We start from the raw sequence: 16357 nt of genomic DNA, 5'->3' as shown, positions 1-16357 counted from the left end.
CACTGACTCCTCATTAATGGGTATTTCACTCTAGATTTGTCTAGCCATTGCACAAATTTCAAAGAAATGCTTGCCAGAGAATTCCAAGCTTTCACTTCCCAGTGCTCAAGTATGTCTTGATCATGCTTCTCTTGGTATATAATCGTGTTTTTAATAACCTTTTGTAATAAACAAAATCTTTGAATGGAACGAGAATCAAACCAGGACCCTTGCATTACTAATCAGGTGCTTAAACTCCAAGGTCTAACAATTCTACTATTCCACCCAACATCCAGCCTAGCACATTTCTTGAGGGGTTGGGGGTGGGGGTGGGGTATGTGGAGTGGTTGATGATACTGTGTGTGTGTCGGTCACCACCAGCTGTTTATACTCTCCATTTTATGTTAGCATACATGTATTTACAAGAGGTTGATTTAGTCAGGCTTGTGTCTTGTCTTTATTCTCATCAAGGTTAGATAGTAAAGGTCAAGGTCATGAGAGGCTGGCAGTAAAATTCTGTCTAGGCTGTATATATGTGGTGACAAGATTGTAGATGGCTCATGTCAACAATGATGATTTATAAGACTGTAGATGACTAATGATAAAAAAAATTATTGTTTATTATTTTATAATCAGCAGATTTGTCTGATCCACAGTCAAGTTGTTAAGTTCAAGTTCAGTAAAATTGTTATCAGTGCATTTACTTTATAATGCAGGATAAAGTCAGTATTATTACATATACTGTTGAACTTCGCTATCTTGAATTTCGAATACCATGGATATGTCGAAATGAGATGAAAGTCCTCAATTACTTTTTTTAATATGTATTTTTTATTTTAAAACCTCAATATCTCGAAGTTTTATCTTGGTCCCATTGAGTTGGAGATAAGGATTAAAAAAGTTGCTAAAGATATTGTTTTAAAAAAGTTCATGGTCATAGAGATTGAAAATTCTTCATAAAACTTTAACAGACCCAGGAATTTTAAAACTTAGAGATGGAATGTTATTTTGTAAGGAGTGAGGGACATGCCCAGTGTCTGTAAAAATGAACTCTTATTATCAGCAATCTTCATTCTGCTCCAAGGCATAATCCCGAGATTCCCATGTTCATTAAAAAATCCATTAAACTGGCCTTCATTCCCTAGATTGTTGTAAAGTAAATCAATATCCTGTTTTAATTCTTTGCCCTATATTCAGTAAATGATTGGAGGTTTTTTCTTCTTCACAGAGAGCTTTTGAAGCCCTTTGTCACAGCACACATTTATACGGAAGACGACTTGTGTTGGAGTGGGCCGAGAGCATCGAAGATTTGGATCACCTACGCAAGAAAACTGCTAAACATTTCCATGATGGTTAGTCATCTTTTTTATGCTATTACCAGCGAGTGGCATCTAATAATTGACTGTCTCAAGTTTTTCAATAATTGCTAAGCCGTCCTTTATTTGCTGGTACATGGCCTATGGTGCATCTAGTTAACTGGCTTATTTAATTAAAATTAGATCCTTTAATCTGCTAAATAGATAGCAGCAATCTGCTCTCGACTCAAAATAAACTTGATTATGGGGATTTTTTAATTTTTGTGTGGTGGATCCTAGGGAGTCACTGTGGTGGTTACTTTATATAGGGTAATTTTGGTGTCAGAAATATGTAGCAATTTTTTTTTTTATACTTTTCAAAATTTCATTTAACAAGTGTATTATTTATATGAATTTTTTTTTCTTGGTGAATTTTCCTCCTCTACCAAAAAACTGACTTAACCAGTGTGTCTGAATTACCTATTATGCACCTTTATGCTATCATGTTGTGGTAAATTGTACACACAATCATGAAAAACATTCATTGCGAATTTCTCATTCAAGTGAACAAGTATTAAGTTAAACTAGAAGAAAATTTAGGGCTCATATTACAGACACATTTTCTCTTTCAATGAATATCCTGACCAAAATTAAGTTTCAATAATTTGATTGGAATAAACATATGCCCAAAAACTTCAAAATGTTATGCAAAACAATGGACGTCATCTTCTATTTATGTGTCAGGGGCTTTGTCAAAGAATGTAAAAGTTGCCATAACACAATGGCCAATTGTAAGAAATGTCTTCTTCCTGACCTTGACAGGAGTTATTCCTGACCTTCAGATGTCAGGGCTCTACCATTAACTCCCCTCTCTCTCTCAAGATATTTTGTCAGATTGATTTTTTTTCAATTTAATATTAGGCCAATTCCATTCAATCTTGCCACAAAGTATCCTTTGGTAAAGGGGATTCATGTTAGTCAAGCTGTTTCCAAGGGAAGATAATCAAGAAATAGTGAAACCTAAGGGAGATGTTATAAAGCCTTCTCACCAGCACTTCAGAAGCAATAATGCATGCATGAAAGTTTTCATATATATGTACCAGTATTGAAGATTCAATTTTGTTCAAACAAGAGGTACTGTGAGCAATGCTCACTAAGAATACCCCCTGCTTACCCCAATCTCCCAAAGGGTGTTCCATGCGATGAAAAAAGCCGTTAAAGAATTTAAATGGAAACCATATTGCTACTTCATGGGTAGTCCATATGTATGATATGGTGACTGTAGGTGGAAAGGATAACGCTTTAGAGCCGGGAAACCATATTGCTACTTCAATGTCCAGTGTGCTTGACCTTTGACCTTTTGACTCCCAAAATCGATAGGGAACATCTTCATCCCATGGGTAGTCCATATGTATGATATGGTGACTGTAGGTGGAAAGGATAACGCTTTAGAGCCCGGAAACCATATTGCTACTTCAATGTCCAGTGTGCTTGACCTTTGACCCCCAAAATCGATAGGGAACATCTTCATCCCATGGGTAGTCCATATGTATGATATGGTGACGGTAGGTGGAAAGGATAACGCTTTAGAGCCCGGAAACCATATTGCTACTTCAATGTCCAGTGTGCTTGACCTTTGACCTTAAAATCGATAGGGAACATCTTCATCCCATGGGTAGTCCATATGTATGATATGGTGACGGTAGGTGGAAAGGATAATGCTTTAGAACCCAGAAACCATTGCGTCTACAGATGGACAACCCGATTCCAGTATCCCCCCCCCACAACTTGTTGCGGGGGGTATAACTACAGTTGAACTTCGTTATCTTGAATAGATATATCAAAGTGATTTGGAAGTCACAACCACTTAATTCTTCATGTATTTTACCCTAGATATCCCGAATCCTCAGATATAAGTTTTTTCTTGGTCCTGAGTTTGAGATAACGAAGTTTGACTGCATTACTCCTGGGGCCATAGTAGGGTTTTTTAAAGTTTACAAGGGAATATCATCAACATTTAGATAAATTCTCTTTTGAATTATTTCAGATTTTAAAATATTGAAATCTTCTCATCGAGTTGAAGTCATAATGAGCTTATCAGATGGCATGCAGTGTGTGTAAACTTTTTGGAATATGGGCCAATATCTTGAAAAATCTTAGATCCATAGTTTCATTGGACTAAAGGCTTTCACATGACACAAAATAAAGCAACAGTTCTGATTAACAGGAGATGATTAAGGAAATGTGAAATATCTTCTTAAGAACTGCAGGTCTGATTTTAACCAAACTGATGTAAAAGCATCACAATATAATTTAATAATTTTTTCATGGCACTATCCTTGGTTAAAGGATCTGGCTTTAAGGTTGCTCATTACACTAAAAAATTTATTAAATGGCTCGTTAAAACACGTATACCTCTTGTGAAGTATTTCACCATTAAATGAAATTTTGGTGTAATAAGCTACCTTAAATTTGAAAATACTTGTCCTGATTATAACTCTATAATGGAGCAATATTAAGAGGCCGATACGTGGTATAATGAATGCTTTTATTTATTATCACAAGATGGTGTGTCATGACCTTAAATCAAGGTCACTAGACAAAATGTTGTCAGAAAAGCTCACTAGTTTTCAGCTTGTGAGCTAAAGACATACACTTTTTCTAAATCTATGCAGAGAATTCTTCTATTTACATCTTTGTTATGTATATAATCGCTGTTGTTTAGGCAAGTATAAACACCAATGTCTTTCTTGTGGTGTTATTACTATCCTTTGTTGACATCTTTTTGGACGAGACAGTCGCCAGTTTTAGAAACTCTATCACTGGTCTATGCTAATGCTAGCTGTTCAGTAAAAATTGTAAATGCCCTATGCAATTTTAAAAATTCTGGCGAAATAATTTTCTTTGATGGAGATAATGCAATGGTGAGTGGGATTAGAACATCCTGGTTTTGTTGGATATGGAGAATGGAAACAAGGATGTGTTGTTTTGTTAGGAACTTCCTCATGTACTTTCATCAACTATGGCACAGTCAATAGCCTATGTAACAATCAACAAATACCAAACTCCTATCTGTTGCATCGTTGCTGAAAGAATGTATTCTCTCTTTGTAGACACCCCATCCAAGAAACTGAAGAAATCAGCCATTTTAGACAACCTTCAATCTACCAGTCTCGACTTGTAGTGGAAGTTACTGTTCCTTGTACATTTCATGATTAAATGCTTTAAAAATAGTTTTTGTTATCTTCTCCATGATGTAGCAATTCAAAGGAATTGTTGAGGCCAATTGCAGAGTTGCCGTTGTATCAACTAATAAATTCAGGGTGTCAAGTCCCTATTTATTCCTATAAACTTGGAAGGTTCCTATAGTTTCCCTATAAATTATTAATATCCGTATAAAGCCCTATATAAAAAAAAGAATTAAAAAAAATGAGTCCTATTTTTCAAAAATGATAAAAAAAGAAAACCCCAAAACCCAGGAGCTGATGCTAGATTTGATATTTTTAAATTAGATTGTTGTGAAAAGAATAGCTATGATGATTGTACAAGAACTGTCTACTGAATGGAAAACAGTCCACATCTAAAAGGATTTTGTCTTTAATTATTTCTTCTCCTATTCGATTCTATGCTTGCTAGATTTTTATGCAGAAACAATGAACTTAAAGAATTTAATTAAAACCCTATTAATTCCTATAAATCTGCTGTAAAAATCCCTATATTTGCCCTATAAACTGCAAAAAAAATTCGTAGTCTTCTATTTTTTAGACCAAAAATGGCTCGACACCCTGCTAATTATGTAAAGAATTTACTGAACCTAGACGTACTTCCACTACAAATTGGAATTCTGTGGAAAATGAGGTCGATGAAGAGCAATTCAACCAGCTACTGCACGCAACTCGTTCAAAACGAGATTAGGGGTGAGAACAATGTCTGACAAAAAGTACTAAATCAAGTTTTCAACAAGATCCTCCTATCCCTCTAAAACTAAAAATTATGTCGAAACAAATCGATTAACAAGTAACATACGAGTATAAATAACGCCTTTTACCTTTCTACCTTTTATTCACAAATGAAAGGATACAATAAAACTATAAAATGTTTATCAAAATGTAATACGTGGTTTTAATAACAGCCACTTGTTTTTTTCCACTAAAGTGTAATCGATGTTGGATGACGAAAACTTTCGGAAGTTCTTGCTCCTTCGATTCCCAATTGTTGCCCCATTATACCCACGGGGGCCATGAATTTAAACAACTGTAAATCTGCACTATGTCAGGAAGTTTTCATGTAAATTTGTACTTTCCTGGCCCCGTGGTCCTCGAGAAGTTTCCTTATAATTTACATGTAAAACTTTGATCCCCTATTGTGGTCCCAACCTATATCCCCACGGGTCATGGTTTAAATAAACTTGAATCTGCACTATGCAAGGAAGTTTTCATGCAAACTTCAGCTCTTCTAGCCCAGTGGTTCTTCAGATTTGCAGTTATCTCCCCTTTGAAAGGGACATGGCCCTTCATTGGAACTAACTTGAAAGCCTTGCACCCAAGGATGCTTTTTGCGAAGATTGATTGAAATTGGCCCAGTGGATCCAGAAAATAAGTCGGAAAATGTGAAGAGTAGACAGACGGACAATGGGTGATCAGAAAACCTCACTGGAGCTTTCAGCTCAAGTGAGCTAAAAACTATAAAGATGACCTATCTTTTTTAATGACCTAAAACTTGTAGACTTCTGTTATTATAAATAACACAAGCTTCAGTTAGTCAATCTTTTTGTGAATAAATATCCATCACCTGGATTTCCCACATCAACCACCGGAATTTACATGTGCAATTCATCACTGATCTTTAATAGAAGCTTATTATACTAGTCATATTGACCCAAAGCATGGCCAACAATGGGATACAACTCCAGAAAAAAATTCTCGGAGAAATGTCTTGTAATCAAAATGACAATTGTGCTTAATTTCTGGAACATTTGACCTCAGCTTTACACGACGGGCGATAGCGATCATCTGGTCAAGAACTGAATACATGGAAAATGAAAAAATTGTGGAAGTGATCTCAAAACTTTCTTGTTTACACAGCAAACTTCTCATCTTGCTCAAACATGCTTGATAATAAAAGCCCGAAACCATCTCATTGTATCAGCTTGTTTTACTGTTAAAAGCAAGACACTTTACAATGGTATATTATATGTAGGGCAACATCTAGAATAAACTAGGTTTCAATCTATCCACTTTTATTGTGATTAAGACTTCTTCAAACTTGTGAGATTTTAATGTCACAACACCAGACAAGACATTTTAAAACAGCAAAGGCCGAAATCGACAATATACTAGAGCACAGATTCATATACTAAAGATGATGGATTTATTGTTCCAGAATTGGTGATGTCATAGTCAATGACAATGTCTTCAATCGTGGGAAGGCCCTTCTTGGAATTCCCAGCTGTCCCAACATCCTATATTGCCAAAGTCAATAACCACCAATTTGGAATTGTATAAAATTCACAATAGAAATATAGAAATTAAGCACATTCTTCGGGATCCAATATGCCTTTTACACAATGAAACACAACTAATACTGACAAAGTCAATTCCATTCTTAAATAATAAAATATTACTACAATCAGCTCTTCATACAAAAAAAAAAATATATGTGCACTAGTGTTCTAAACTATAACAATATTAATAAGGATCATCAAAAGTTAGCAACATTTAATAATAATAAATATAAGTCCAAGCGACAGATTTCAATTTCCAATATCCCCAAGCCTACCCACTGTTCCTCAAATGTTTAATAAAGGGTTTAAGTCTGGAACATTTGAATGCTTCTCAGTTACAACCAATCACATAGATATAAATTTTTGTTACAATATTGGTTTTCATCATGATTGCCCATCTTTGAAACACTTCTCATTTATTCATGTTGTGCATGTCAAGACTTCTTAAATAACGGGTAATGTGTGAAATCTGATCTTTGATTACACTCAAATTTTTTGATAAACCTTTATTAAGTATAATTATATAAGATTTGCAATTCCCTACTGTGTACCAATATAAACCAATCTTTGCATCTTCTACCATGCAAACACAAAAAAAAAAATATTAAAAAAACAACAAAAGATTTTTCATCAACAGTTACATTACATAATAATCATGCTCCTCTCAGATTACATAAAAATGAACAGACATTGAGTAACAGTCAAATCAAGTAAACACAGTGTAGACCGTACTATAGGTGTTAGTGGCCGAGAAATTTTCTCCTAAAGCAAAAAGGATATGATGGTTAAGCCTTTCGACTTCTGGATCAAAGTTCAGGGTTATAGAGAGAAAGAAAGTCGAGAAGTAACTGATCATATATCACAATATTGTAAATTCCCTAACAACATGCAAGTGTTTTTTTTTTTCTCCTTTAATTGACGTCTGTCCAATACATGAATGGAACATGATCAGTGATGAATGATTCAATGTCCTCACAGCTCAGCACATAAATGTGTCCAATGGCCATGTAGACTATGTTCTGTATTGTAAACACTGCTACTACTACATCCAATTATGACTCCTCCTGCTCTACATCTTGCAATTGCTCACCACTTCTTTGTTCACTATCTGTTTGGACAAAAAATAAAACCATTGTATTTATTATAAACAAAAAAACTACTATCATTTGTTGAAACTAAAGACAATACAGTTGCTTTCAAATTTTTTTTAAGACAATAGAGATTATTATCCTTTAGAATAATACAGTCAATTTCATTGGTCGAGGGCTGATCACGTGGAGGGAGACAATTCGTGATGTCTCCCTTACGCGCAGGGTGACAACTGTATTGTCTCCCTCTAGAAGATAATTTCTAATGGCACAAGCGAGAAAGCTCTATCAAAAAATAATTGAAAATATGCAGGATCGTAAATCATAAACTTCAGCGTCAACATTAACGGTCACAAATAACAATTGAGTAGAAATATATTTCCATTCTAATGCAATTTTGCATTTCACTTGATGTTTACGTTTTTGTCTTGAAATATGTTACGAAATGTTTACGTTTCACATTATGTTTTTGCGTCATTCTACTGTGACATCACAATTGAAAGCTTTCTCTCGTTTAACAGTCTCAAACCTCAATGTTTTGCTTTCGTTAACATATATATATCTAATAAATGTATGACATTGAATGTAAAACAAAATAATGTATGTAGTTGAGAGTAACATTGATTTCACCCCTCGAAAACTATCGAAAAGTTATCAGAATTTTCAGCAGAGAAAGTTTTTACGAATCTGTTGACGTTTTAAATAAATAAAAAAAAAAAAGATACATGGTAGAAGTCAATAAATGTGTGATAGTTTTTTAAACGTTCAGATTCTTCAGGATAATAAAACTATTATGGACTGTTTAGCAGGGAGACATCACAAATTATCAGGTCTGAATAGGGTTATCACCCTCGGGTGATAACCCTACTCAGACCTGATAATTTGTGATGTCTCCCTGCTAAACAGTCCATAATTGTATATTATCTACAACTTCCTTGAATGTTAAAAAATCTCCATCAAAATAAAGGTACCCAAGTTCATTAATATATACACTATGGACAAATTATGTCTATAAACGTACAGACGAACGCAATTCCATTATAAAACACTAAACTTCGTTCAAGGTGGGTATGATGATCGATGTCAGTGATCTAGGTCAAGATAATGGTGATGATGTGGGTCTTACCTTCACCTTGCATATCGGAGGTCCATAGAGTTAAATTATCTCTTAATAACTGCATTATCAATGTAGAATCTTTATAGCTCTCTTCACTTAAGCTATCCAGTTCAGCAATGGCATCATCGAAAGCAGCCTTGGCCAATCTACAAGCTCTGTCCGGCGAGTTTAGGATCTCATAATAGAACACAGAAAAGTTCAGAGCTAATCCTAGTCGAATTGGGTGCGTGGGTGGGAGATCTGCCATTGCTATATCACTGGCAGCCTTGTAAGCAACTAAACTAGCTTCTGCAGCTTCTTTCCTGTCTTGGCCAGTTGCGAATTCAGCAAGATATCGGTGGTAATCTCCTTTCCTAAAAAATTTTTGGAAAAAAAAACATTGTAAAATTATGGACGTGTTGTATGGATGGGATGCGGATAATAGGTAGATGGGATGTGAAGTAATCCTAAGGAAACCAGAGAAACGAGAGTGGAAATCTGTCCGTCAGTGGTAAAATGAGAAAAGGAGAGGAATAGATTTTTTTTCAACAATGGGAAGAAATACATCAAAAATATCACCTTCATTTTGTTACAACAAAAAAATATTTAAAATGTAAAAATACATAAAATTACAGGTCAAAAAGTCCACAACTTATTTATTTTCAATTAAACTTAAACACAAAATTGTTAAATGATAGATATCATACATCTATTGACAGCCTTTGTGGGAGAGTGTTCATGTCCAGAAGATGTGAAGTAGGCAGTAAAATTTTAATTGATATCAAACATTCTTTCTGATTTCAGATCAAAAAGTTATCTGAAATGCTAGCATCTATATACTTTCATCCACGTATGTATTGAAATCATAGTATACTGAAGGACTGAAATGAGTCACCAAAATATTGATACTGTTCAATATAAACCTTCAATACAATGCTCAATTTATTGTCTAATTTATGGTTCAATATGTGGGTTTTTTTAAGCAGGTCCGATTAAATACACCGGTGGGTTTTACCTGGACTTGTTAATGATGAGGGACAAAAGTAGTGACCAAAGACGTTCAGACTGTTGTAATGTCAGCCCCAAGTCTATCGCAAACAATAATGAACAGTTTACACTCCAGAGCTTACTAGTATCTTGTTGTTTGGCAGTTTGGAAATATTGTAACTGTGAATCTTCTGAATTAAATCTTTTCTTCAACATTATTATTTGTTCTTCTATAAAATGTATGGTATTAAAAATATTGAATCGTGACACAATAGTTCAATACATAATGAATTATGATGGGGGTATACAATTCCCTAATATTCAGTCAAAAGATCCATGTATGAAGAGAATTAGTAAGCACTGTCAATTTTTCAAAGTTCTGTTACAAGATCACAAATTACATAACAAACTGTGTTATACATATTACTTGAGGGTATTGGCAAGGCAAGATATCCTGGATGAAAAAGAAAGTTAAGACCACAGGGCTTTTTCGCTTATAATAATTGTTCAGATTTCCTGTGACTGTTATTCACTGCTCCTTTAGGCTATTGCTTTACAAATCAATAGTGATCAAATGAATTTTCCCTTGCTGATCAGATTTGTGAAGAATCCATTTCAAAATGTCAATCATGAATAACATGGTCAATGAAGTAGTAACAGGTGTTTGTCAAGAAGAGCAACTCTGAATGAAAAGAATGTTTTACTTCAGTGCCTTCATCAGAAAAATATACATAACTAAATGTTACATAGTTGATAATCTGTATGGACTTCAGGAAATGATATCGTAAATCAAGTTGACTTGCCAATCCCCTTAACATGCAAACCAGTTCTATACAAAAAAAACAACTCACATTTTAAAGTAGAATACTTTTGATTCCCCAGTGGTTGCAGATGATATTAGATTATTATCGAGGATATCCAAAACATCTTTGCAGATATCTTTCAATTCATTTTCAATCTAAATCAAAACAGGAAGATCATATTACCAAAACAGAAACTTTCAGAGGTTAATATACATACAAATACAAATATTTATGCCCGTCTTTGATAAGGTATTTTTCATCAAGAGGCCCATGGGCCACAATGCTCATTTGTTGCCCTGCTCACATCACAAGACCCAATTGTGGACCAACTCCCACTCCAGAGCCATGAAATACAGACATTAGTATCCGATGATGTATAATAGGGATGCAAGCAAGGTAAATTAATTGTAACAAAATGTTTAATTGTAACATTCTAGTAAAAAACAAAAGAGATGCTTCTGTTTTCGAGGAAATGTGACCCCGAGTTTCTTTTGGACTGACATATTTTTTCTCCCAAGGGTATGCATACAACCCTGCAGTAGCAGGTTTTACTTTATTATGAACATTTAAAATACTAGCAAGTTCCTATTCCCTTAATTCCATGCCTTCAATGTTTTGTCATTGACGATGTTGATGTTTTGTCCATAATGATTGAAATACAGCCACATTTTGGATTTTGATGCTATTTTGTTTAAACAAACTTCTTATAACGATTCTATCATAAAAACCGAATTTGGGTAAGTAAAGGCAAATAGCGTGGGTGGGGGTTGGACTTTATATATGTATGATATATCATGACTAGTTGTGTGGTGTTTAATACTTGCGCCACTCGATAATTACATGTGAATGATTTGAGATCCATTTCATCTATTCATAATTCATTCACAAAAGTCATGTTTATTTGGTTCCATCTTTCCATATTTGTATATACACACGTGACCATTCACTTTGTAGATATATTTAATATTCATGAGCCATATAGAAAGGAAGACATCTTCTAGAGCTTCAATAATTCATATTGTCCTGTTTCAGGAATTGCTCTGTTGATTTGTGTATATTTTATGTATACAATTACTATAATGTAATAAGCCGAGATGGAATTCTTTAGCCTTTACTGTACTCCAATCTACAAAGACCGCCATTATTTGGACGAAGATGACAGACGTGTTTTAGCTGTCGGTAATCTATCCCCATATAAATTACCCCCAATCCCAAGAAGATGTGCCAATCCATCGTGACTTGTTTATAAATCGTCTTTAGTTTCATTTTCACTTTCGTTTTAGCCATTTCCGTTTTGGGCTACAGAATTCCCCATCTTGTCTTAAAATAGCACATTGTTTTCATTATAAATAACTTCTATGCTACTGAAATTGTAATATTTGATCAAAACTGATACTGTCTTGTCTTATTTACTTGAAATTCACTCGCTACCAGAGTTTTATAACTAGATTCATACCAGAATCGTATGCTACTCGCTACCAGAGTCTGAGATTTATTTAACCTGACAACCATGTTACAACCAGACCCAAACCGAAATACGGAAAAATGGAACCGGAACCCGACAACACAACCCATGGTTTTCAATTATTTGGAGTACTCTTTGCTGACCTAATTTCTTTATTAACTTTAAACCACAATTATATTGGTTCTTGAGAAGTTATAAACAACTACCCATATCCTGGTCATTTGACCTTGGAAAGGAACATGGTCCTTCATTTACACAACAAAAATGTTCTCCCTTAAGCTATGGATAGTCTGTGTCAAGTTTAGTTAAAATGGGCAAAGTGGTTCTGGAGAAGAAATTGAAAATGTAAACAGTTAGCAATGGCAACAGATAACTTCATCAGAAAAGCTCACTTGAGCCTTGACTAACAAAAGTTCATATGGTAAAGTAAAATACTGTCCTCTACACAACAGATTGTATACCTGATGACTTGGTACATTCAAGATTGTTTTAAAACATTGTTTAGAACTTTAAATCCTTTTAAATTTCATGTACACGACTCTCCAACAAGTACCTGACTTCTGTAGTTCTTGACCTGGCTCTGTTTATTCGAGTCATCCTTTGACTCGGTCTTTTGTTCAATGCTTGTCATAATTCTCCAAGATGCTCGCCTCGCCCCGATGACATTCTTAAATGCTACAGACAGGAGGTTCCTCTCTTCTACAGAAAGCTCCATACCTGATATGGCCACCTTCTTCATGGCGTCAACCATTTCTTTAAAATAAAAAACAATTTCATATTATTATTTTGTCTGAATTCCAAAATCCTGGGAATATTATCTGTTCATATTTTTCATGTTCGTATCTTCAGTATTCCGCCATTATGTAGATTGCAATACTACTAATCATAAACTGAACATCACAGTGCACCAAAAACAATAGCCTGAGGCCACAAAACACTGGTGAAATTTGTTGGTAGGCACTACTCAGATACTGGTCGTGTTGAGATTTCAATTCACAATTGTTTCCAAATATATCAAACAAGGGATGAGGCCGTGTGATTTTGAACGCAATGCTCTAACCACTCGGCCCTCAAGGTGGATCAGCATGTTTAGAGGACTAAGAGCGTGTCAATTAAACTACTGTAAGCACTTGGCATATTAAATTTGACAGTGTATTGTATTAAATCTATGTTAAACAAGCAAAAACTGAACATCTCTTAAATATCATCCATGTAAAATGTAATACATCTACAGGATATATATATTCCTAAAAAGGAACTCCCAACACAATTATCATTAATACAGAGTAGCCTTGCAGAGCTCGAAATGTATTGCATGCATTACTGTGCCCGTCAAAACAAAACAAAAAATTTGCCATTTCTCATGGACCAATTGTAATTTTGGTAATCAACATGATTAAAAAAACCTAGGGCTGACAGTCTTAAACAAATCTGGCCTTGCATAACAGTAATTTACCAGACAATTATTTTCCACATCATTTTGGCCAATAAAATTCATGCTGCATCATCAAAATAGGCATGACTGAAAGACAAGGTCCTTCAATGAGGACTGGTCAAAACACAGCTCCAAGATGTTTGATCTGTCATGGTCAGTGGCTTTTCTCCTTTTTTTCACTAGAAGTCTAAGCCTTTACAATTACGAAAAATCAGTGATTTTTTTTTTTCAAATTGGGATACCATTTTAATTAATCATAAACCTCCATTGTTAATTTAATGTGTAACACAATTTCTCAATACATTTGTTACTACTATGAATCTTTCTTTCGAACACTTGACATTAGATATTTTCTACATTTTCATATGTCTTTATTTAAGCGACAAATTTTCATGAAATAGTGTTTCTAGAGTTTGTTAGTTCTTTTATTTATCATAATGTTGGGGTCATACAACAAAATCTCTCTTCTACAATAGCTAAAAAATCATGACCCAATTGTAAAGGTAAAACATGATAGAAAAACACTCCTTCAGAACTAACCAGTATTTCGAATTTTGTGAAACTTCTAAAGTGAAATCAGGTGGCTGTCAACATTTTGCACTTCTATGCACAAACAAATCACTTGAAAGTTGTTTCATTATTGAATTAAAAGCCTGAATGACTGAGAATAATAGCATTTGATTTTCGACATATTGTACAAGAATACTTGAATTCCATAAAAACAGCGCAGATTTCTTACACTTTAATGTACTGGTGGCAAGCTAAATAAAAAAAAAAAAAAAATAGGGCACAAACTTTGCTCAGGTTTGATTCCTGTTCCCAGGACCACAAATAACATTGTCTTAAGATAGTAACTGTTCCTTCATAAAGGCCTACCATTAGAAATGATAATTTTACAAGTCTTTTGAATATAGACTTTAAAGAGGTCCAGCATCTTTTGTTGGCATTGGCACAATTAAGAACTCTTACTGTTATGTCCATCAGCTCCATGCATGCGTGAAAATCGGTGACATTTTACATATACTAAGCTTAAGACATGTATCTTGCAGAAAATTCTCAAATGGGGTAAAATAAATAATCAAATCTGAAGATTCTCTCGGTAAACAAAATCTATGTTTAGTCTAAATGATAAATACAAGGATAACCTATGAAAGCTAAATTATTTTCAACAGGGACCTTTACTCTGGTTTTCAGATATATTGGTGTGAAGCGGACATTTAAGACCATACTCTCTTGGTCACATGCAACCACTGCCTATGAAAAGGATCAAAAGCTATATCATCGAGAAGAGAAGCGAGCATGTTGCTCATAATTCACTCCCAAAATGATAAATTTAAAAAAGTCCAGAAAAATATCAGTAAAACTAAGAGTGAAACACAGCAACCTAGTGGCAGGTACATAATGTCCAGAATATTTAATTGCAATGGTAAGACTGAACCTTGCATTCTCAAACCTTATCACCAAGATTTTGGCTTTATATAAAGAAAAATTCCACTCCCTTGCAAAAAGACTTGTTTTGCAAAATATACAACTCAGGTTTATTACAATCCTACAGGGTCTGCATTGAAGATTCTGACATGTCCCGTTTTGCTTCTGCTGATCGTGAAAACTAAAATGTTTAGGGTACACGTTATACATATGCTAAATCAAAGAATTTTTTTAAGGAATCTAGAATATTCAGGATAACCCTGCAAAAGACTTCCTGTTAATCATCCAAATAGCTCGTGATTATGAATCATGATTGCTTGTGTTTACAGCAAGAACAAGTGTCAAAATTTCATTTTACGTGAAGGAGAGAGAACAATTTCGAATATGTACACTTTTTAAAATATACATCTTTGCAAATGCAGTTGTATTTGAACGATAGAGACCATCCTTTTATGGAACTGACTCATTCAAGATGGCGACCAACATTCAATATCCATGGACACAGTTCCGCATAACACCTGCACAACTCTTAACGATTTAAGATATTACATAAATCATTCACGAAATCCAAGCAATATCTACACAATTCTCTGATGTTTGAACGTACCACATCACTACAACATAGATCTAACAACGAATGCATTTACTATACACATTACGGTATGCAAATGTCACTATACTCGCATTCCAATATTAACGTGGGATCTGGGAGGGGAAGGAAAGAAATACACAATGTTTAACAAAATTTACCATCATATCTTTCAGCCTGTTCAGCTAACTTGGCTCTATAGACGTTATCTTCCCGGTCAGCCATTCTGGATGATTGTTAATAACCTTCGATTGGCACGGATTTTCACCGAGTTATTCGCAAAATATTTCCAAGATGGCCGAAAGCGCCAAAGAAAGTAGTACGTAAAATTACGGAGGTCAATATATTCATGCGCCAGACCGCAGACATGTTCATTCATGAAGTTGTATATTCATGTAAATGCACTACTTTTATTCCAGAACTTACTAAAACCAAGCGAGTCTGCAGAGATTTGAAGCAATCAAGGTTCTTTATTGGAGAATATGGGGAATATGAAATAATAATGACCTGTGGATTCGTGTGAATCTTTTTTCCTCGTCGAAATACGGTTTCCCACGCCCTTTTTAATGAAATGTAACTAGATTATAATAGTTCGGTAGCGATTGAACAGTTCATGGTGGCGGATCTTCAATTTTTGATAATATCTCAACCTTAGAGGCTCGAATACACCAACTCCATGCCCATGATAA

General features: G+C 34.6%; 2 protein-coding genes across 3 annotated transcripts in view; one reads left to right on the top strand and one right to left on the bottom strand.

The window, feature by feature from the left end:
• Window positions 1-4507, top strand: part of LOC125659152 (probable RNA-binding protein 19) — a 33630-nt gene extending 29123 nt beyond the window's left edge. The window contains exons 26-27 of the mRNA XM_048890742.2: window positions 1208-1331; window positions 4388-4507. Of these exons, the coding sequence (XP_048746699.1) occupies window positions 1208-1331; window positions 4388-4458 (195 nt within the window). The 3' untranslated portion in view covers window positions 4459-4507. The remainder of the gene's footprint in view (window positions 1-1207; window positions 1332-4387) is intronic.
• Window positions 4508-6410: 1903 nt separating this feature from the next.
• On the bottom strand, window positions 6411-16156 carry LOC125659198 (14-3-3 protein epsilon-like). 2 transcript variants are annotated; one of them, XM_048890800.2, is made up of 5 exons: window positions 15830-16156; window positions 12770-12969; window positions 10800-10906; window positions 8992-9335; window positions 6411-7885 (listed from the first exon to the last, which is right to left on the bottom strand). In XM_048890800.2, the coding sequence occupies exons 1-5, from the start codon at window positions 15891-15893 to the stop codon at window positions 7830-7832; spliced, it is 771 nt and encodes a 256-aa protein (XP_048746757.1). In that variant the 5' UTR covers window positions 15894-16156; the 3' UTR covers window positions 6411-7829. The 2 variants fall into 2 exon arrangements, with proteins under 2 accessions (XP_048746757.1, XP_048746760.1); XM_048890803.2 differs by having other exon boundaries at window positions 8998-9335; window positions 15830-16044.
• Window positions 16157-16357: the final 201 nt, after the last annotated feature.

This window comes from Ostrea edulis, chromosome 1, assembly GCF_947568905.1.
Source record: "Ostrea edulis chromosome 1, xbOstEdul1.1, whole genome shotgun sequence".
Lineage (NCBI taxonomy): Eukaryota > Metazoa > Mollusca > Bivalvia > Ostreida > Ostreidae > Ostrea > Ostrea edulis.
The sequence above is the reverse complement of the archived record's forward strand: the minus strand, read 5'-3'. Positions and strand labels throughout refer to the sequence as shown.

Coding starts and splice junctions, on each gene's coding strand:
- LOC125659198 (XM_048890800.2), bottom strand. CDS start 15,893: ATGGCTGACCGGGAAGATAACGTCTATAGAGCCAAGTTAGCTGAACAG. Junction 12,970..15,829: donor ACAGGCTGAAAGATATGATG/GTAAATTTTGTT, acceptor TTTATTTTAAAG/AAATGGTTGACGCCATGAAG. Junction 9,336..10,799: donor AAAGTATTCTACTTTAAAAT/GTGAGTTGTTTT, acceptor AAAATTTTTTAG/GAAAGGAGATTACCACCGAT.